This window comes from Heloderma suspectum, chromosome 5 (assembly GCF_057233095.1).
Source record: "Heloderma suspectum isolate Gila_16-S chromosome 5, 16-S_ref, whole genome shotgun sequence".
NCBI lineage: Eukaryota > Metazoa > Chordata > Lepidosauria > Squamata > Helodermatidae > Heloderma > Heloderma suspectum.
This window is the reverse complement of record NC_139462.1, coordinates 61,815,398-61,838,451: the sequence shown is the minus strand read 5'-3', so window position 1 is coordinate 61,838,451 and position 23,054 is coordinate 61,815,398. Positions and strand designations below refer to the sequence as shown.

Sequence of the window (23,054 nt, the reverse complement as noted above, 5' to 3'; positions counted from 1 at the left end):
AGGCCATCAGTTTTGGGATTAGCCTATGCAGTAAAAATTATTTGGAATGATCTTCAAAACCCCTCAGTTCACTAGGTTCAAAGATGCAATCATGCAAATTTATTCTCAAATGCTTCAGTTAATCTTAGTCTGGGTAGTGTGGGAGGGTTTGCATGCAATGCACAAGTAGAAAGGAGCCCAAGCAAGGCTCTTTCTCCTGCATGACTAGGGGGAATAGACCAGCAATGTTTCACGTTGTCTCCTTCCTGGCTTGTCATTCATCACATGCAAGCCAGGAACTGGGGTTTAAGATGTATTATAGTCAAATAATGAAGCCATCTACAAGTGCTGGATTCTTTAGCAATTGACTAGAGATTGACCTGATTTGCACAATCGCTGTGGTGCATGCTAGTGGCCATTGTGAATATTCAAGGTGTGGCAGGAGGTTGCCATAGCTTATTGTGATGTCCAAACCCAGTGAGGTTGAGTTGCTGGGGTGGTTAACAAACCACCCACAACCCATCGCTGGTTTAATAAGCCACAGTGGGCTCCGTTGATCATATGAACCAGCCCTTTATCTTAACGTCATGAAAAACCAGGAATTGGGTAAAGTTAAACAATGCTGGTTTATTTTTCCCAACTGTGGCAGGAGCAGAGACCACAAGTCTGGTGCTTTGCACACACTCCCTTTGGTCATGGACAGAGTGCTAAACTATGGTTAATGTTATGTACAAAAGCGGCCAGTGGCTCCAGGATGTTTCGCAAGTTTCCACTCCAATAGGAAGATGGTAGCCAAAGTTAATTATTTTGGCAGAATCAATGAGTGCATAGGAGGCAGCATGCTCCCCACTTTGCTCATTCCCAGTTATACTACCCAGGAATTGCAGCATGCAAAATCAAATGTGTGTATTTCTATTACCCAAGCTGTATGTGCAAACACACAAAATTCTTTGAAAACATATAATGAAAGCACAATCTTGTAAAACCAGTTCATGCATCTAAAGCTAAAGAATTATTGTACTGGCCAGGTTCAGATGACATGCTGTAACTCACTGTGGGTTATTTAACCTAAGACAAGGCACAGTGCCTGCAGAAGCCTCACTGCATATACATAGCCCATACTCACTGGGTTCACACAACAACCCCTGAGCAGGGGGTTGATATTCAAAATGGTGGCCACACATTCCCCACACTGGGCTGTTATGTCATGCAAATAATCCCAGTGTGTTCTTTTAACTAATTTGTAAGCTGCTCTGGTAGTTTTTTTTTTTTTTGGTGCAGGAGCAGGATAGGAACACTCCAATAACAACAATGATATGTGGATCAAATCAACTAGAGCTCCAACTAGTATGCAGGTGACATCACTAGCTGATGCCACAGCTGCTGGCAACCCCCCCCCCCCCGCGCACACATGCGCGTGCGTGCACACACAGCAGTGGGAAGTACAAACTATCAAAACAATTCTGGAGTTTGTTTAATGCAGCCTTTCTCAACCTGGTGTCCTCCAAATAGGGTTGGACTACAACTCCCACCATCCCCAGCCAGCAAGGCCACTGGGAGTTGTAGTCCAACACAATCTGGAGGTCACCAGGTTGGGGAAGGCTAGTTTAGGGCACAATCTTACGGGGATACTCAGCCCACTATCCGATGCATGGTGGGTGGAGCGCGGAGGGGATCTCCTCCATGCCCCAGCCACCCTGCATTTGCAGCTAGACAACTGCTTTCAGCTGGGGTGCGTCAGAGGGGGGAGAGGAGACCAGACTGCACATAGGAAACACTGTAATGGTGCTTCTGCAGTTCCCTCCCAGCCCCCAGGAATGCCCCCTTTTCGCCTGCTTCACGCTGCTCTTACGAGCACAGAGCTGGGGATGAACAGCGCTGCCTACAAGGCGGTGGGGAGTCAGATCCCCAGAAATCAAAAAATCCTATGGCCGTATAGACACTGTCTAGTGGCCATAGGATTGTGCCCCTAATGTATTCAATAGTTATGGAAGCCTCTCATCCATCCACAAAACACATCAGCCTTAAGACTAGTGAGACAGACTAAGAACTCGCCTATAATCTTGCTCCTCAAGGTAAGACTATGCATGTTGTTTGAAGCTTAATCATTTGGCTCACTGACATTCAAAAACAGCAGCTGTAGATTTAGATGGGTCATTTATTTGAGGAACCCTCATTTACGGAGAGTCAGAATCTTTTTAAAACAGTAATGTCTATATCTTGACATTTTTGTAAACCATCTTGTACAGAAAACAGCTGAAGGACTTAAAATTGGAAACACGTCAGCGCTTGCTACATTAATAAGTTACATTTGAACCCAAATATCCCTGTTGTGAAAAACCACATAGTCTCTTGGTATGATAAATTCAGCTGCCTGTTTTGAAATATTACATCCAAAAGACGGCCTTGTCAGGCACAAAAAGTGGTACTCTGACACTGCTACTGGGCAGCAGGTGTTACCTGACAGTAACATTCTATTTTAACCTCTGGAATGAGCATGGCATTTTAAAACCTGATTGCATTTCATATAACAAAGTTTTCACTTTTATAAACTGATGACCAACTTTTCTTTTAATCATCCAAGAAAAAGTAATTTCCACTTTTCTTCTGTTCCACATCCTGGAAAAGAAAAGCAAAACATTAAGCAGTTTCATGTAAAAGACTAGTAAAGAGAACTCCACAGTTACTCTGCAGACAGGGAAAGGAGTATGAAAGGAAGTATAATATTTGTCATGCCTCTTATTCTTACCTTGATTGAATTGAGTTTGTTTATTCTTGGTCTGTAATTGTTTGGATCTCTTCTGAAAGTAATTTCAAGCTGAGACAAGAACTTATTCATGCCAGCCAAGAGAGTTTGAGGACTGTAAAGAAGGTAGAAGTATGTATTACCTTCTTAAAGATAGCAAGCGGCTCGTAATTAAATGAAAGCCATTTTACAATTTCCTAGTTCTCAAACAGCAACTTTCTAAGACTAGTAACTCAACTACTGCATCAACATTTTTCTGGAAACTGCTTTTTGAGTTTTGCCTGAAAAGCTGTATATAAATACCCCCCAAATAAAGTATTACTCTGAATCATGCTCAATGACTAGTGTGGCATCCTTTGTCACTGCTGTGGAAAGCTAAGATTTGGGGAAAGGAAGGGGGGCTAAAGGAGGTCCCAAAGCAGGTGGTGAGAAGTCAGCTGCAGGGAAGGCTTGGGATACCAGAGTTGGCAGGGAAACATTTGGAATACACCAGATCTCAAATAATTTTCTAGAAAAGCTTGGAAAGAATAAATCTTGAATCATGAGTTTTCGGGGGGGTGTTTACCCATCTATACCTATACTACATTTCTATGTTGACCTTAAGTAAGAGCTATCGAAAAGGCAGTTATAGATGAGCAACCAGCAAAGTAGCGTTTTAAGTGGGTTATTTACTTCTAGCAATTGTTAGAGAAACTGGTGTCTTTAAATAAAATACAGGTTTCTTTGGAAGTAAGACAAAGAAGCTTGAAATGAGCACCCATCTGGGTTTCCCCAAAAGAGGTCCCTGATCTCTGTGGCGAAGCACTAAACTCAGTGTGGTACTGTCATTTAATTGCCTTGTAAATCTGCAATGTCTTGGGGAAGCGGACAGCTAGAGCATAACTTCCATTCCCCCGACTTCTACTTCTATTAAAAAGTAATCCTTTGTTTTCACTTATTTCCTCCTCCTATTTTGTTAAGTTCACAATGTATCCTATGCATGTTTAGACAGCAAAAAGTCCTACAACTCCCAGCATGCCCCAGACACCATGGCTGGCTGGGGCATGCTGGGAGTTGAAGGACTTTTTTAATCTGTCTAAACATGCATAGGATTGCACCCTTCGATATTTACCTTGGTCTCTTTAAAATCAGCCCCCTTATTAACATTATTCGCTCCCATCTTTCTACTTCTGCTTTCAATATTATTCCTTTCCAAGATGGTATCAGGGAAGGGCAACCTCCGGCACACAGCCTAATCCATCCCACAGAGGGTTGGGCACCCTCTGTGGACCCTTTCCCCTGCCCTTGCCAAGCCACCCCCCCAATGAATATGCGAGTTCATCTAATACAATTAATTAACACTGCATTATTACAATCTTATTTCTGTATTTCAACTTGTGCTGAGCTGCAATGCTATCCAAGGGATGAAATATGCGCAGAACTGAGAACTTATCATTACTGTCGATTGTGACAAGATTCCAGAGTGAGGCCAGGAAAGACTGGCTTTTCGTTGACTGGTTCATGACAATTCCACACACTGATAAGGCATCATTATGAAACCAAAGAACCACCACATGGCTTGGGTGAAAACTGTGGTTCCTTCCCTGATTCAGAAGCAGTTCATCTCAAAGTTATGCACTACAGGTTCTCTCTTTTGCCTGCCCATGCTGCTTGTTACCTGTTTGCCACTGTGCACCTGGATGGAATCCCATCAAATACAATGACACGATCTGCTAGGTAGGTAGCCATGATGAAGTCATGCTCTACCACAAAGGCAGTCTTTTTGGCATGGAGAATGAAACTGAAATAAAAAGAGATTTTATGAAGCTTCTGCAATTGTTTTAAAAAAGAATTAACCTTCAGATACCAGTGAAGCCTTTTAAAAAATGCACCCATCCCACTCTTCCCCCATCTTGTACTCAGCTTACCGTTTGACAACTCTAGCTGCCATCAGACGTTGTTCTGAGTCCAGGTACGCAGAAGGTTCATCGATCAGGTAGACATCAGCAGGCTTGCCAAGACAGAGAGCAAGAGCAACCCGCTGCAACTCACCACCAGACAATGTTTGCACCTGATAGAAGCAACAATTTAGAAGTTCACTTGGTGTTTTAGTGAAGACCCATCACAACCAAACATGGTATCACATGGATAATACCTCTTGATCAATTATATTCTCGATTTGCAGAGGCTTCATTACATCAGTCACAAATTGTGGATGCGTATAGGCATCTCGAATCTTTTCGTGAAGTAGCTGACGTACACTTCCCTGTACAAATAAGAAGTTCACACTTAGATCAAAGTATCTCTAATTCTTCTTACGTCTTTTCCATTACTTATGCCCAGAAAATGTAAAACTGAAAGAAAGATGCAACACTTACAGTAGACTTAGGACTGATCTTCTGCGGCTTGTAACTAACATTTAAAACTGGTACTTCACCTGTAAGAGACAGGCTGCATGAAGTCATGGTCAATAAGAATGAAATCAAGGTTTTAAACTGTATGTTAAATCAATACACAAACATTACTTTTATCATCAGGCGTAAGTCTCCCTGCAAGCATGCGAATGAATGTTGTTTTGCCAGTTCCTAAAAGATAAAACAAAAAATATCAAACGCCTTGCTAAAACATAATTTGGGGCTGGTCTTTAGTTAAAAACACACACACAAGGATTTATCTGCATATAATAACACTGGCAATGCTTTGGGAGAATAATACCTTTTATGGGTATCTGAAAGACATCAGAGCCACCGCATTAATATTCAGGGAGATATTACCTCTACTTAAGTAAACATGTCTTACTAAAAGAGCAGAAGTGCAGAGAAAGCCCATTTATAAAAGCAGGTTCAGTATTGTTTTTACTCGCATGTATACTGCAAGCTGCTATAGTATTCTTATAGAGCAATCTTGTCTACTCGGAAGTAAGTTCCACTGAATTCAATGGGGTTTACTCCCAAGTAAGTGGGAACAGGACTGCACCCTCAGTCTCTTGTCATGTGCTCTACATGGTGCTACCCTGAAAGACTGGAAACCTCAACTAGTGTCGTTGACTGACTGCTAACTGACAGGGGCAGCTCACAGAGTTCCAGATGCACAAGCTCTCAGTGCTGTTCCAGGTGCTGGAGGTTTGACTTTTAGAGCCCTAAATGGCTGGGGGCCCCCACATGCCTCAAACACTGCTCCCTCTGTTTTATGTTCTGTCACAACTTTAGAGATCAACTGAGAGTCCATGCTTGACTGAATGCAGATGTTGTAGTGAGTTTGACACTGGAAGAAATGGAGAGGAGTCAGGTCAGGTGTGTTGAACTGACACAGTGTCCTACATGCTGTTTTTTAGATGTACCAAGTATAGAATAAAGGGCAGTTCTCATTTCTTAAGAGTAGGACCCATGTATATTTGGCAATTTCTGTAGGCTTCTCATATGGAGAGATTGGTATCAAGCCGGCACCAATTCACATGTTAACAATTTCTAGCTGTCTGACTTTTATTCTGCATCCATTTTCTATTAATAAACTGTCTTTCCTTTCACAAGTGGTCTAATTTCCTCTTGGTAATCCAAAGAATCTGTATTGACTGAGCCCAGAGTAAATCAGGTCTCCAGATTAATACAGATTTTATTTATTTGATTTCCACCCTGCCTTTCCACCAAACAAAATGGCTAAAAGTAATAAAAACCGAGACTAAAATAAACCTAGTTAGAACAACCATTAAAAAGAAATAGATTAAAAACTCAATTAAAAACAGAACAAAACTCCACAACAATAAAATAAATAAAAACAGCACCCCACCCAGTACAACAAGCTCCCTCAACAGTTATGCATGTATGGCAGGATTATCTTGCAATATTGAAGTTTACAAAGTAATATGAAATAAGGAGCTATAGACTTACATTTTGATTAATTGTAAAAGACTAGCTTACTTCTATTTTAATAAACTTCACTACTACCTCCTTTCCCTTTCGAGTGAGAATTTTCAATCTACACAATTGTTTTACTACCATCCACTGAGACATTCAACACTTTGAAATATTGCTATTGGTTTGGATGAGGCCAGGAAGCAGCTAAAACCCAACTCCTGTAGTTTTCGTGTATATCCCCCAGTCTATCCTTAATGGGAATTAGTGACAGACTGCTCCTAACACAGCCTTTGGATTAAACCCTGCAAAACTAATTGCACTGATTTTTCCAAACTGAAGGATACTCACCATTTTCACCCAGCATCACCATTATCTCAGAGTCAGTGAACTCTCCAGCTACGATTGACAGCTCAAACTCCCCCATCTTTTTTCTCATTCCAGGATATTTATACATGCACATCTTCTTAACTTCTTCTTCATTGGCTGTCTCTGCCACTTTGAAAACTAGAGACGCATCTCGGAATCTTAGGTTTTCTGTTGGAACATAGCCGTCCAAGAAAATATTTATGCCTGTAAAGAAGAGAAGCTTTCATTAGTAAGAATACCAAACCAATAATAAGATTATAGGGAGATAATTGATTGTGAGAGAGCAGAGTGAGAGACTATCAAAGAATAAGAGTCAGCTCCATCCCGGGCTACTTTGTAGCAAGGTCTTCATCTGGAAATGCACAAATCATATTATCTTCATGGTATTAAGAGGAAACATATAAAGAAGGGAAAAAATAGAACTATACAAATGAACTTAACTCCCATATCAAACAGGATAAGTACAATAAAGGTCAATTATTTTGCTAATATCACCTATTTCATGGTAAGTATGAGGTCACAGAGCACCTAGAAAGCATGCACGCACGCACACACTTTACAGCATGGATAGAAAGAACACAGGAAAGAAAGTAGATTTAATAATAGTTACCTTCTCTTACACTGAAAGGCATAGTGACGACACCATAAGCACTTGGCACACCATATAAGCAGCAGATAAAGTCAGAAAGATAATCTAGCACGCTCAGGTCATGCTCTACAACAATGATGTACCTGGAAAATAAATGTTAGAAATCTGTTATTTTACAGTAAAGGGCTCAGTTTAGAGGTTTGAATATGAGTCTTCATTTCAGATTATTCAAGGAAAAATGTTACAAACAAAAGCAACATTAGATTTTTCTACTACTGATCTAGTACATGGTATAATTATCAATATGTAGGGCCATTTAACTGTGTATTATGAGCACAATGGTAAATTGCAAGCATTGCAAATTCTATCAGCATTATTTTACCAGAACATCAATTTGAGAATAAAGTAAACTCATTTGATTCACCCGATAATTTCTTTGAAAAAGTAGATGCAACACCACACGATTAAGGTGAGAATTAAAGTTAGGTAATTTTAAAGAAATATATAGGAAGGCAGACAAAGTTGTCATAGTGACTTTAAAGATGATGACTTGGATGTTCTTAGGAAAGACAATGAAATCTGTGAGGTATCTCACAGGAGCAAGAAATGTCAAGTCCTATTGCTTCTAAGGTGAAGCTAAAAATTAACAGCATCAGACAGTGAATCCAGAAAACAGGTACTTAAGATGACGCATACTAATTTCTGTCCCAGCTCAAATCACAAAACCTCATATTGATTCAGGCTCTTCAGGACAGAACAGTACTACAAATGGATCTAAATATGACACCTGGAAATTGAAGTAAATCTCTATCAGAGGTGGAAGATATTACTTCCATTTTAACTGAATTTATGACTCCATTTACAAAGGCCAGATTTGTACAGTACTTACCTGTCTGGGTTTATTAGAGATCGAATAGTAATGGCAGCCTTCAGACGCTGCTTAACATCTAGGTAGCTGGAGGGCTCATCAAACATGAAACTATTCCAAGGAAAGGAAAACAGGCTTTAAGTTCATCAAATGTAATATACATCCTTCATTAAACTACATAATTTCCTTTAATAATGAGCTCAGGTGGGCTGAGTGTCAATAGGACTGGAGCCTAAAAGGAGCCAATGAGGAATAAGAGGGATTATCAGCATGCTCAGGTTAACCTCAAGTAACACAAAATATTTAAAAACAAAAGGGAAGCAAAAAACACAAACAAAACAAACCCCCAAACAGTCCTATGAGGACTGAGCATGCTCAGTAGCCTTCTGGAGTCAGAGAATGTTGAGTGTCAATTGGAAAGGGAAAAAAATCACCTGGGGGTGGGGGAGAAGAGAATCAGGCTGCTTGAACCCTTACAATTACTGGTATACTGGAGGGAATGGTTAGCTGGAAACCCGAACAGGAGCACTCCTATTATGGAGTAAGAATACACTGCAACATTTTGTTGCAGGTCCCATTTGTTAAACCTATAAACCTGCTCTTGCATTTGCATCCTTCTTGTTCCATCATACTATCACATAAAGCAGTGATGGCCAATTGGATGAGCCAAGCACAGAGATCCAGCCTGCTAAGCAGTTGTATCTGGTTAAAATTTGTTAGGGCCGTTCGGAGCAATTTGCTCAGTTTCACTCACCAAATCCGCCCCGCCCCCAACCTGTTAGAAGTTGTGAAATTGTGGGAAAAAATCATTTTCTCCCAATGACATAGGGTAAATTTTACCTCAGTTGCACTTTTCATCATAGAATTTACACAGAAGTAGACCTACAGCACAGTACTTCTAGGAGATTGCGTACTACCGTGGCCGTGACAATGTTTCCAAATTTCAGTCACTTGCCATTTACAGCTTTTGTTCTGTACACAAAAAGTGCCTTGGAACAAAAAATATCCCTGGAAATCGACTGAATTTTGCATGTTGGCTGCTTTTTTTGTCCCAGGGCAAAATTTTTCCAACAAAAAATGATCCAGGGAAGTAGATTAAATGTTACATATGGAGAGCACCATGTGAGTTTCTTATACATTTTACTGTATTGCTATTTTATGCGCACTCCAGAATGGCAAAGTACCATTGCCAGTCTGCTTCTTAAGGAGTACTTTGAGAATCTCATTTATTCCTCAGCTCTGCTTTCCCACATTTGACGTATTTGCTCCATAACACTCTAGGCCTTGCTGCTACCTGGGGCAAACTTTGCTAGGAAGTGAACACCAATGCGAAGAGGGAAAATGATGCGGCAGAACATACTTCCAGTCCCAGCATCACTGTCTACAGAATAGAGCCGTCTTCCAAATTGAGCATCCCTAATGCAAAATGTGTATATTTTAAAATGTGCATGCTGAATAATACATTCTGAATATTCTGTCAAAACTTAGCAAAAAAGAATAATCTGTATTACCAACAGGCAGACATGCTTACACATTTTTTAGAAATAAAACATTGAAAGCTTTGTGACACATACAATGCTAAAACCTACCAATTTCCCCCCATCCACCCGACTATTATGGACTTTTGCCAGCCTCCAACACTTACACATCACTATAGTTTATCCCAAGCTCAGTACAAATCAGAAGTCTCATATGTCCAACGAGCACAGCTCATTTCTAGTGAGATCAGCTTTTTGGTGACCCAGGACACAATATATTTTAGAAATGAGAAAATTAAGGTCTAATTAGTTTTGAATGTTCGAAATTCCTAGCCAGTATGGCAAAGTGGGTGAAAATTAAACACAGCAGAGTGAACTACAAACACAAACATCATTAAATAAAAAGGGAGGACACAACTCTTCAACAACTCAGTCACAGGAGGACAGATCAGTTCATTCTAGCCACAGGGAAAATATTCTAACAGGAGAAAAGTTACAGTTAAACAAGTGTTACATACATATCAGCCTTTTGGATGCAAACCACAGCGCAGGCAAATCTCTGAAGTTCTCCTCCTGATAGATCTTCAACATTTCGTTCTCTCAGATGGGACAAATCTGCAAAAGATTAAAAAAACAAACAAACCCAAATATATACAAAATGTGCTAAAGTGCAAACTCGCTACACTGAAAAATATCAAGATTTGTATTAGTGTAATGTAATGCTGTTATTAGGCCAACCAAAAGATCATAAAATGGGCAAACTTTCAAGAACTTCAGATCTCTTCATCAGGAAAGATGTTACAAAAAGCAGTCTGGCAGGTGTGGGGGGGAAATAGGGGAGGGGAAAAAACCTGACTTGATGGTGAAGTCACGTCTGCAAGTCCAGAGGCCTAAAATGAAGTGGGGGAGGAGGGGTCTGCAGACATTCAAATTAGGCTCTACCATCAGGCTCATGTGAGGGATATGGGTTGGTCTTGGAGCTGCCCCTAGGGTTGCTGGGAGCAAGAAATGGGGGGAAATGTTGGATCCCTCATTCTGAAAATGTAAAATTCAGCTGTTTCCATCCTGGGAGAAGCACACTGGCTCCTTTTATCAGTAGACCACAGAGAAAAACTAGACAGCCTTTATATGAACAAAACTGGAGATTTTAATCTGTACTAGATTAAAAAAAGTTGAAGTTAAACCGGGTAGCTTTACCTAGTAGTTGGAGAGGATGAACCCTCAGAGAATGAAGTCCCAGCTTCAGGTGGTATAAAACCCCTGCACCCCTAGGGTCAGCTCCAGGTCTAATGGCTCCTTCAGTTTGTGGAAGGAACTGAAATCCAAGCAGAGGCTCCTGCTGTGGTGGTGGGATTACTGCTGATTCCCTCTTTCTTCATAGCTTGCCACTCTACCTCATACATTGATCCAGGGGGCCTTCCCAAACTCTCAGGAGCAGATTTCAGAGGGCACAACAGGCTGCAGGGGGGAAAAGGAGGAATTGGCAAAAATCATCTCCCCCTCTTCCTCCAGGAAGAGCATCCTATGAGCAGAGTTCCATTCATGGGAGCTCTGGTTCCAACCTCCTATATTTCATGGACGTGTCTCAGCATGGAAGTGAATGTGGAAGCCTCTCCTTGGATCCTGGGATCAGAAGCACAGGTCGCTATAGCAGGGGTGTAGAACCTCTTTCAACCCGAGGGCTGAATTCAATTTCAGAGAAGATCTTGGGGACAGCATTCCAATGGTGGCTGGGACCAAAGGAAAATTGGTGGGGCCAAAACTACAAAAATATGAAGCATATTGTAGCTTAAAGCTCTTCCAGCCAGTAGCTATGCCTTCGGAGAGGCATTTCAACCTTTTAGAATTGGGAAAACCTGCACAAAAGCTGGAAAACCACCAAACGATCAGTAGTTGGGGGAAAGGGGGCATGGACAAGGTTGAGGGGCATGGCCACCTGGAGAACCCAACGGCTGGATTTGGCTTTGGCTTCCAGATGAACCAGATTTGGTCTGCAGCTTTTTCAATGGGCTTGTTTTCAGTTGCTGCTATCAGCTTTGCTTTCCACTCAGTAATTTTTGTTACTCTGGATTTCTTTGTTATCACTGGATTGTTGGTTGTTTTAATTAGTGTTATTATGGCTGGATCTAGTCACACTTCAGTCCCACTGAAATCAATGGGGCAAGATAATCATGACTAACTTAAGTTCCATGGATTTCAATGGGACTAAACTGTGACTAATTGAGTCTGGATCCCACCCACTTTTAGCTGCCCTGGAGGTCCCATTTCAGGGACATAAGGACAGGATACAAATGTGCATAGATAAGCAGAAGTTTAAAAACACTCTGAAGTATTATTTCATTAGCAGCTAATACACAACATCATTTCGCACTGAACAGTCTGTAATTTAGGGCACAATCCTATTCAGGTAGGCGTCCACCTTCGAACTTGGAGGCGACCACCTATCCAAAGCAAGGCAGAAGAAGCACGGAGGGGATTGTTCCCGCCACGCTTCTCCTGCCCTGCATTTTCAGCTAGACAGCTGATTGCAGCAGTTTAGCCGTGGGAGTGCTGAGAGGGGGAGGAGGCTGCTGTACGACACACTCCCTGCCCTGGAACACCCCTTTATGGCTGCTCTGTGCTCCTCCTGCGAGTGTGGAGGACGGGGCTGTTCCGCGCTGCCTCCAAGGCAGCGTGGAAGTGAGGGGAGGTCGGTTCTCCGGGAAACCAGATATCCTATGGCCATCTAGCAGCCATAGGATTGCTCCCTAAATGTTTTAAAAACATCTACTTAGAAGTAATTAAAGTTACTCTATAAATGGTACCCTCAATACCTTTATGAAAAAAATACTACTTACCAAGCTGCTGACATACAATAGTCTGTGTGCCAGTTTCATCCTTCCTGTCCAATATGGTGCCCACTGTTCCCTGTCACAATAGGACAACAATCAGAGCCACAATATGAGATAGCATACTAAAGTAGCCTGTTCTGAATAAAACTGAGAACCTGCTTTAAATCTTTCATGAAAAACTTGCCTGTTCTCCCCCCGCCCTGCCCCCGCCAATCCTTTAGGCAATTATTCTACTCACTTTAGCAGCTTTAGGAATCTGGTCCACATACTGGGGTTTAATGATGGCCTTGAGGTCATCTTCCAGGATCTTTGTGAAGTAGTTCTGTAATTCAGATCCTCGAAAGTAAGTCAGGATTTCTTGCCAATCGGGTGGGTCCTGTACAGAAGTATTTTAAGTAAGCATTTGAGAGGTGCAAAAACAAGCCTCAGGACAAGATTACATCAAATGGCATTTTGAGAACATGTTTCAAGTGCTTATGAGGGGGAAGTGGGCTTCCAGACTTACATTAGGTGCACGATAAAGGAAAAGCTGCAGCTAAAGATCAGCAGCTTACAGCTCCCCTTACTTCTTCCACACTGACCCAGCTCACACGTAATGGCAAATCATGGGTTAATTCCACTCACAAGTGGGAGTGAGTGTGCACGCTGTCTCCCGCACACTCCTTGCACACACTTTTAATCAACAAGCTACGATTGGCAGGGTTGTAGATTGTGAGTGTGACCCAACAACAAACCATCAGTTAACCACTAGGCTGTTTAGCCCCTAAACCATCCAGTGCTCTGGGTTCACAGGTCAAGCTCACAACCTACCTCCCAGCCGACTGTAGGTTGTTGATTAGAAGCAGAAGGGAGGAGCGTGCTCACATGCGGACATTTAGATCAGAGAAATTGCCAGCCAGTATTTTTTGGAAGCAAGTTTGAAGAGAATTATGTAGAAGGAATATCTTCAATGCACAATTTAGAATATGCATCTTGTATAGAATATAGCTAGCAAAACTCAGTCTGATCTTCCCTTTGGCAGTTAACTTCTTGTAGAAAAACGTTAACTTTAATAACCTTACTGATAATAGCCAGAATTGGTAAGTCATAACCACATGCTTACTTATGCATTTTCCCACAGAAATCTAAGGTTTAAAACTTTTTACAGAGACATAAGGATATCATTAGTAATTATACCATGAGAGGTTTTTTTCCCCCCCAAGTATGATACGCTGACTCAAGCTTTGGGGTAAAATTCTCCACATACACCTAGTCCCCATGAATACTACACATGAAGGATGTGCTTAAATGCACTGTGTACTTAATCCAATGTACAGCTAGAAAGGTGGAATGGCAGAAAAGAATAAAGAACTGATTCTGAAAAGAGGGTAATGGAAGAAAGATTGATGGGAGCAGAGTGCCAAAGTACTTACAGAAGGGACGGGGAGCCTCCAGCCTGTGGCCAGATGCAGCTCCTGGGGGTCCCCAGCGGGTCACAAGCTTCTTTTGCTATTATCTCCAATCACTGATCAGAGATAAGAGGCTGTTTAAAGGCAATTAGCTTATACATCCCCTGCAAAGAATTGAGCTGCTGCACAGAACTGAGGTGTGCATCCTTGCAGGCAGGAGAGCAGCTTACTTCTGAGTAGACATGCAGAAGCCTTGCCCTGCTTATTTAAAATGGTAATAATCATGTTTGGCCCTGTTCAGGCTGCCTCTGGCCCCGCCCACACATGGAATGTAGCCCCCAAGACTTTCCCCATTTTGGAATTTGGTACTCAGGCTGAAAAAGGTTCCCCACTCCTGACTTAAAGTAATACTTATCATCATTGCTGCTCTATGATGTTCACTCTCTCAACATCCTCCCTTCCCCCATCCACCATCCTGTAGCCCTACTGGAAAGTGACGGTAACATCGCCAAATAAATGACAACAGTAGTTGTACATTTCTTTTCTTAGTAATGCTTCCTAATTATTATACAGGTTCCAAGTATATCGAAGTCCAAGTATTGCTGCTGTTCTACTAGTTTTCATTTGCACAAGAAATAAAAACACATTTAAAATGTTAGAGCATCCTACTTGGTACATATTTGCAATACATACATCGTATTTCCCAAGGTTTGGTTTCTGTTTTCCTGCTAAGATTTTCAAGGCAGTTGACTTTCCAATACCATTCGTTCCAACCAACCCCAGCACCTCTCCTGGACGTGGAATAGGCAACCTTTATAAAGTAACCAAAGGTAACAAAACAGTGAATGGACACAGCACTATCTAAAGCAAGGCAGAATATATTCATATTTATTCATTATGCTTCCATCTCTCAATCAGCACAACAGGGAATGAGCTGATCCCCTCTACCTCTCTCAATGCATCCTCAAGATCTGCTCTGGAGGATTAGGGGACCCTCCCAAGCAGATTTCGGGAGCCATGGGGGCTGACAGTGAAAGCAGAAAATCTCATTGTGCAAGCGAACTTCTGCTCACACAACAGTGGATTTTGCCGAAGGTGAATACATTCAGACCATATTATAGAAAATGACACAAACAAAACACACACCTGCTCCTATAAACATCTAGATCAAATTACATGTAATTTATATTAATATTTTTCCGGGGATTTTACCTGTGAAGTTTGAAGGCATTGGCACAATATCTGTGTGTTGTTTCTTTTTCCAGGTTACTAGGTAAGTTAACAATTGACAAGGCTCCAAAGGGACATTTCTGTAACACAAACATTACAAAATTGGTTTTGCTCATATTTCCTTTTTCATACCAATCAGTGCTAAATATTCCAATGTAACCCTACTATATTTTATAACATAGTTATTTTACTTAGACTTTAACAGGCTACAAGGGATAATTAATAAGTTTCTCAAGTTCCTCTTGAAACAGCCTTGAGAGGAAAAAAATCTCCACGTAGACCAGGATGTTCAGAGCATTTGCCTTCTCTTGTGCGAAGCCAAATCTAAATATTCTTAACTCACATACATGTTTCCCAGGATTATGAGACCTCAAAACTATAAAGCAATCAACACACCACTAACTGTCCTAATGATGTGGTCATCTGGAGTAGCATACTTGGGAGAGGTAGTGAGAGTGGGATGGAAATCCCAAGTTAAGATTTATAAGACAAACAAAATAAAAACAAGCAATCAATATAATGGAATTCATGCTGCAATGCATTGGCTTAGAAAAGCAGGATCAATCTATATTAAAGAGTAGAACTTCCCCTTTATACTTCTAGACACACAATGACCTGGTTTGCATGACATAGTTGTTTAACCCATGATGAGCTGCAGTGCCCTGGGAACCCCTTTGCATATCCAACCCTTGCTTGGGGGTTGTCATGTTGTGCAAACCTGGTGAGCGTGGGTTATGCAAGGATTAAACAATGATGGTCTGGTTCTAGAGTTATGTGAGGGCTGTTTAAGCCTTGCATAACCCACGCTCGCTGGATTTGCATGACATGACAATGAAATGGAGGTTGGATATGCAAACTGGTTGTTGTGTCATGAGAAGCAGTCAAGTGAGACTGTTCACAGGTTACACCAGGCCATCCCTTACATGTATGGTGAAACCAGGAACAGGGCTCTTGCCATGTTTGTTTGGATGTCTGGGAGAAGGGCAGGGAGGAAGTACACAAGCCCAAGAAGCTCATCATGTATGGTGGGGGAGAGAATGTGAAGAAGTTCAAACATGTTAATTTCTATGATAATGACTGACTAGACATAATCCTTACCTTAATGCAAATACCACAGCCAATGCATAACGTTTCAGAAATCCAAGCTATTTTGCACTGTGATGTTACCTCTATACACAATTTTCCTGGTGAAAAAGAATATTCAAAGGTAAGGTATATTATTTTTTCATTTTTATTTATTTCATTTCTATACCGCCCAATAGCTGAAGCTCTCTGGACTATATTCTTATAGTTCTAAGCATTAGCATGGAATGTGGCAGAGAAACCATGCATGGCATAAATTTATGAATGAGATCTCAAGTAGTCCTGAATGAGTCTCTAAGCAGGCAATGCGGTATTCAAAGTTCTGATGATCGCAACCTATCCCTATCTCTTTGACAATATTTTCATATGCAACTGATTTAAAATTAAGAACTAATGAAGATTAGATGGCAGATTATACTCTGGGTACCTGCAAATATGACTCTAGAGGCTAGGAATCTATAACTTAGGGTGCAGTCCTATGGAGATACTCATCGGCCTCTGAATTTGGAGGCTGATGACTATTTAATGCAGGGTGTCGGGAGGCGATCCTCGCCTCCATGCTCCGACCGCCCTGCATTTTTGCCTAGATGGGCCATTTCACCTGTCTAGGCACAGCTTCAGGGAGGGGCCTGAAGACTTGATAGGAAGCGCTGTAAAGCAGCTTCCGTGGTCTCCTCCCCTCCCTCAAGACCGCCTCCTTTCCCCCGTCTCCACGCTCCATTTCCAAGTGCAGAGACATAGCCAGTGCAGAGAGAACCACATCAGCTACGAGGGGGCAGGGGAGGGTGTGGGGAACACAGTTTCTGGGAACCGAGTTCAGATCCTGGTTCCAACCATGGTTCCCAGAAACCGAAAAATCCTATGGCCCTCTAGACAGTGCCCAGTGGCCATTGGATTGCTCCCTAAAATATTTTGACTGCTCTAGTTTCCCATTTTTACAATCTACTTCTGTATAAGCATCCTTGAGTTCCTTACCCATTCGAACCACAGGGCAGCTCTTCTTGCACTCCTGGCGGCATTTCTTTGGCTTACATTTGTCATGGTTCACAATAGCGATTCTTGTTAGCTTATCAGCCATAGTGAGGATCTTAGAATTATACCCAAATTAAAGATTCTGAAATGATGGAGGTGGACAGACGAAGTTCTAGACAAAAACAAACAGGAAGATTAATAAAGAGCAAGGAAATACTGGATTGGAGAATGCTAGATAAGGAAGAGCAGTCAAAGAACAAGCACACTTAGGCATGAGTTCTCACTTCATTTCTGCAGTTGGTCTTCATTGGTGAAGTCTAGATTCATGTTATCAATCTCTATCTCTATGCCTGTTGTCCTTTCTTTTTGAGGGCAACTCTTCAGGGTCAGACTTAGCAGAGTGCATATCTATTCTCTAGACTGCTTATCAGCAATACAGGAATAGTAAGGCTTAATCATTATACTTCACAACTTAAAAAATAGCACCCAGCATCTCTCAGCTGTTCCTCTTTTGGTGGTTCAGATGCTTTAATATATCCAGAAATGGTCTGCTCGGTTAAGCAGTATCTCTCTCCCAGATTGTCTCTGCCATACACACATACTCCTCCCTCTCTGAAGATTGAGCCTGGTTGGCAAGGAGTTTAGTCTATTTTACTAGATCCCTCATAATTCAGCCAGGAATTAAGCGATGCCACAATAAGGGACATTTCTATTAATCAGGAAAGAGTTGTACACTAGTCCAAATCATTAAACATTGACAGAAGTTCCAGTTTTTAACAGGGAAAGCTAAAAAGAACAAATATCAGGCACCCTTTCTTATTCTCAAAGATTATATTGGTAACACAAGACATATCTTATCATATTTTAAAACAGTTTTATGGTCTGTATGACAGTAGGAATTTTAAGCAGCACAACAAATAGACACTGCATATTACCATTCCAAAAGCAGAATTAGCACATTTGATCAGGAGAACTCCATAGGCTTCTAACTGCTTGTCCATTTGAAGTTGACAAATTATTTCTCATTTTTTATCAAAAGAAATATATCCCAGAGAACATGTGTGTATACACACCAGAGTAATTTCATTCTCCATGTTAAAACTTCAGTGTGATAACTGGTGGGCCATTATGATACTGGCATACTGCGTTGTTCTAACCAAAATGCATTTATATACAATGGGCCAATCCATAGCCACATGTTCTGAACAGTTAACATAACACCCACATAAATACCCTCCGTACAATGGATTAATGAATTCCATTTCAGATACAACCAAAGAAAGCTGATGGAAGACTGAAACTAGCAGAGACGGAACTGAAATGACAGTACAGCAGAATAATTAGAGTACTAACAACCTTATATGGCCTTCAAGAATATCACGCTTTTGCTTCTTCATAACCCTAATTATCTCTGACAACTACGCTCCCTACCTTACCATGACTCCTGAAATGAACGCTACAAAATTATAAGGTAAGCAAAATACTAGCTTCCTTCCAGTTATAACTCTTTGGCCAAGTTATTTAGCTGCAAGTGCACTGACACGAAATTCAGGCATTACAAGAATTGGGGGGAGGTAGCAATCAGCTGATATCTGATCTCTGCAGTCCTCTTCCTTTCCCTTTGGTGCAATATTTATTTGTTCAAATTGGCTTTTCCCAAGTAGGTAGTTAACATATGTGTCAAGAACCTCAAACTTGACTTAGGGCACAATCCTATGGAAGTTTAGACAGAAGAACATCCTACAGCTCCCAGCATTTCCTGGCCAGCACAGCTGACTGGGAAAAGGTGAAAGTTGTAGGGCTTTGTTTTTGTCTTAACATGCATAGGACTGCACCTTTAATTTCCTCCATATTGATAGTGCTGTTTTGTATATTTATATGTGCTTTTTTCCAACCCCTTTATTGTGTGTAAGCTGCTTTGGGAGGGTCTGTCTCTGAAAAGCACCTTATAAACATATTGAATGAAATGAATGAACAAAGCAAACAGAATTCACAATTTTCTAGTGAGGTGTTATTTAAAAATATGCTTGGATCACTGGAATTTGACCCCACTAGGGATTGACATGTGCTAATACCAGATAAGTACATTGTGAAGCACGGTACTGTTCAGATAAGGGAATGCATCATTCCTTAAATCAGTATGTCCAGCAAAGCAACACAATATGAATATTTAGTACCTTACATATCAGACATGACAATAGGACACATGACAGATATAACACATAACTAAGTACATAACTAAGTACTGAAACAATGAAATAGGATTGATAATTAGAAAGTCAGAGAAAAAGGAAAGTAAGGGATGCTATTCCCATCGGACTGCATAATCTTCCTTCTAGAGGTAGCCTGTTCAACTACTATTTACCAGACCATGTATAGTAGCCCATCAGAGGCTTCATAAACCTGTCTGCCTGAGATAAAATAATAATAATAATAATAATAATAATAATAATAATAATAATAAAATAATAAGAGTTGTCAGGCATTTAGCAGGTCACAGTATGTGGCTGTATCCAATTTGGTGGGTCAAAACTGTGTAGGCCCACCCTAGAGGCAAGCTTTCCCAATCTGATATTTCCTGACAAATTATTTTGTACACTTAGAACACCCCTTTATATGTATTAGACTTCCTTTCCTAGGGTTGAATCCAACGTTAAATCTAACATTGTCCCATCCATTTCAATGGGTGTACTCTAAAAGTACCATTGGATACAACCCCTACATCTGGGATCCGCTGTTAACTGTCCAACCAAAGCACAGATAGAAATGTCCTAATATTTTTCATCTCTTTTATCCTCAGACATAAATTTCCACTTCTCAATCATGCTCTAACCTCAGTTGTATCATTTACTTCTTGCCCCACAGATCACTAGAAATTGGACAGGATGACTTATTTATCTTACCACGTGAAGTCATTAACACTTCACCCATAAAACATAAGCAACAAAATAAATAAAAAGTCCTGCTCTAAGGAGTTTTCACTCTATATTCCAGTAGTGGGGGAGACATAGGAAGGAGAAAGGGAATGGTAAGGATAATTCAAGGTGAGTTTCTCATGAAAGACAGGCACAGGAAGAGCGATGTCACTGAAAAGCAACACCTGAGCAGAGTGGGAAAAGCAAAGTTTTTTGTTTTTTATAAATCAAGATATGGTAAGAGGCTTGTCCACAGTTTTCACTCATATAAATTGCTTTCAGGTAAAACAAAGGTGCATGTACTATTTGTATGGAATGCTATACAAGTGCATGTTTTCCATAACTGGAAAGATTAGTGATAGATAGGCTCTGTATGCTAACTGAGAGTTGTTTGTGTGGCAGAATACTTAGACCCTTGGATCACAATAAGGAGAACAGAATGGCGCCCAAGAATATCAAAGTGGACCACCCATGCATAAGTAGAGAGTTGTCTATAAAACAGGATTCTATTTTCTGCTTGGAACAGATCTCACTATCACAGAAAATAGTACTATTTCTAGTATGTTATTCTGACCAAGAGTTCCATTTAATGATATTCTCCCACATACGTGGTATTTGACTACTAGACCATCCTGTAGAAATGCAAAGGAATGACGCTTTTGCCTTTGTAATCTACCAGAGCCCCTCCAACTCCTTTTTCTTCTAAAGATCTTAGTCTTCCTCACAAGGGGAAGGATACAAAGAAGAGACCAATAGCACATGTAAGAGAGGGTGAAACATAAAGCCAGAGCTTAGCTTATTATAATTGCTACAGCAAATTAAGAAGAAGCTTGTCTCTCTGGCAAAGATAATTGCTGACACAAGATCAGGAAGCAAAGCTCCAACTGTATGCAGAGTTCTGTATATCCCCTTTTTATATCCCAGCTGGGATTTCTATTTCTGTGCAGCCTTTTTCTATTATACCACTTTCCTATAGTTGTCCTACATTACAAGTTATATACTTTCTGGCTTCTAGGTCCTTTAGAACTGCCTAATATGGTGGAACGTTATGAGTGAGGATATTTTACAAAGGCTATGTGGAAAGTTAGCAATACTCACAATAAATCTGTTAGCCTTAAAGGTAGCCTAAGACTCTTGCTTTTGCTGCAAAAGACTAAAACGGCTACTTTTTAAAAGAACCAGTTCTTACAACCCTGCATGTACACAGAGAGGGAACAATGGCTGCCATCATAAAACCCACAATGGAAAACTTAACAGGGATACTCCATTCCTCAGCCAAGACAACTAACATTAAGCAGGAGGGGGTTGCAGGAAGAGTTACTTGGCTTTTAAAAAATGTTAATGTCGTAATGGCTACTACATCAAAGCAGCAAAACTACTTTATACTGAAACAAATCATATCTACCAGCACAAATGGATTTACCAATCTCAACTGGTTATTTTCTTCAAGACACTTGAAAAAGCCCCTCTGCTACTACTTAACTTCAGGGAAGATTCTGTTATCTCCCTCATTGTTAATACTGCTGTCAATACTCTAGCTTGGGAAATGCAAAGTTAAGACAGACGGGAATTTACTCTATTATCTGAAAATCTCTCACCCCTGCCCATATATGCATGTAAGTGGCTGAACCAGGAGTCCAAGACTGCAGTTCTCACATAGCTGATTTATTAAGGCTTACTGAACCCATGTTAACTGTTTCAGCTGCTCTGACCAGGAAGGTTATGAGCAACAGCTGCTGAAACAACCCCCTAATACACATTTTGCCTTTTCAAAGTATCTAATCTGCCACTATGATTATTTATTCAAATCATTTATATGCCACCCTCTGCCCTGTTGGTATTTCAGGGTGGCGTGCATTCGAAATTGATGTCAAGACTATAAAACACAACAACAAAAACACCAAATGCGATGTTTAAATATGAGAATCATCGAAATACCTGGATGAATAAAAATGTTTTTGCTTGGGGCCCAGAAGACTGCAGTGTAGGTGCCTGGTGAGCTTTTCAGGGCATGGAGGACTTCATTATTGGGGCACCACTGCTGAAAAAGCCCTCACCCTTACGGCTGAATAATGTATCTAGGATAAAAGGGGGCATCTCAAAAAGGGCCTAAGCAAAAGATGAAGTGCCTGTGCGTGCGTGCTGGGGGGGGCTCTTGAAAGAGCCAAATTTACTGTTGAACGAGGGGAGGGAAGAACTAAGGCTCGGCCACCCCTGAAGATGAAGGGGTCCGGCTCACGCCGCCCACGTACAGCCCCAGGGCTGGCTGGGGATTGCGCTACCTTCTTGCGGACGAGAATGCGAGGCTCGTCTCCCCCACGCAAAGGAGGGAGGCGGAGAAGCACCTACTTCGGGCTGGATGGCCGCGGCCCAAGCAGCCTTATCTGCAGCCGCCAGAGCGGCCCCACCTGAAAAGAGAGAAGCGCGAGAGTGTCGCCCTCCGCCAGCTTCTACTTACCCAAAAAGGCTGAGGGGGGAAAGAAAGAGAAGCCTCGCGTCCGGGACGGGGTGGGGAAGGGGACGGGGCTGCGAACGGGAGACTCGCTGGGCCCCGTGGCTCACAGCTGGACACGGAGACAACGTGCTCCGGCTGCCACCCGGCCAAAATGGCCGCCGCCATAAAAGGAGGAGACGGCGCCGCTCACCATAGAGATGAGGCCTATGATGAGCTATCCAGCGCCATAGGCAAGATGGAGCGCCGGAAGTGCATAGAGGCGACGGCTCTGCGTCTGACGTCATCGTATAGCGACACGCGTCTGTGACGCCAACGGGGGCG

General features: G+C 41.5%; 1 protein-coding gene across 1 annotated transcript; it reads right to left on the bottom strand.

The window, feature by feature from the left end:
* Positions 1-799: 799 nt before the first annotated feature.
* ABCE1 (ATP binding cassette subfamily E member 1) lies at positions 800-22,898 on the bottom strand. The gene is made up of 18 exons (XM_084856175.1): positions 22,737-22,898; positions 17,367-17,535; positions 16,407-16,492; positions 15,291-15,388; positions 14,772-14,889; positions 12,929-13,066; positions 12,697-12,766; positions 10,378-10,474; positions 8,403-8,492; positions 7,535-7,656; positions 6,907-7,128; positions 5,230-5,289; positions 5,083-5,141; positions 4,860-4,970; positions 4,633-4,775; positions 4,383-4,505; positions 2,729-2,840; positions 800-2,598 (listed from the first exon to the last, which is right to left on the bottom strand). Exons 2-18 carry the CDS (start codon positions 17,467-17,469, stop codon positions 2,551-2,553), a joined length of 1,800 nt encoding a protein of 599 aa, XP_084712301.1. The 5' UTR covers positions 17,470-17,535; positions 22,737-22,898; the 3' UTR covers positions 800-2,550.
* Positions 22,899-23,054: the final 156 nt, after the last annotated feature.

Bases quoted from the DNA above. Each gene is read 5' to 3' on its own strand.
- ABCE1 (XM_084856175.1), bottom strand. From the start codon at position 17,469: ATGGCTGATAAGCTAACAAGAATCGCTATTGTGAACCATGACAAATGT. The intron at 14,890-15,290 runs GTAAAATCCCCG...TACTTTATAAAG, and splicing joins AATGCCTTCAAACTTCACAG to GTTGCCTATTCCACGTCCAG. The intron at 7,657-8,402 runs GTAAGTACTGTA...TTTATTTTCCAG, and splicing joins TCTCTAATAAACCCAGACAG to GTACATCATTGTTGTAGAGC.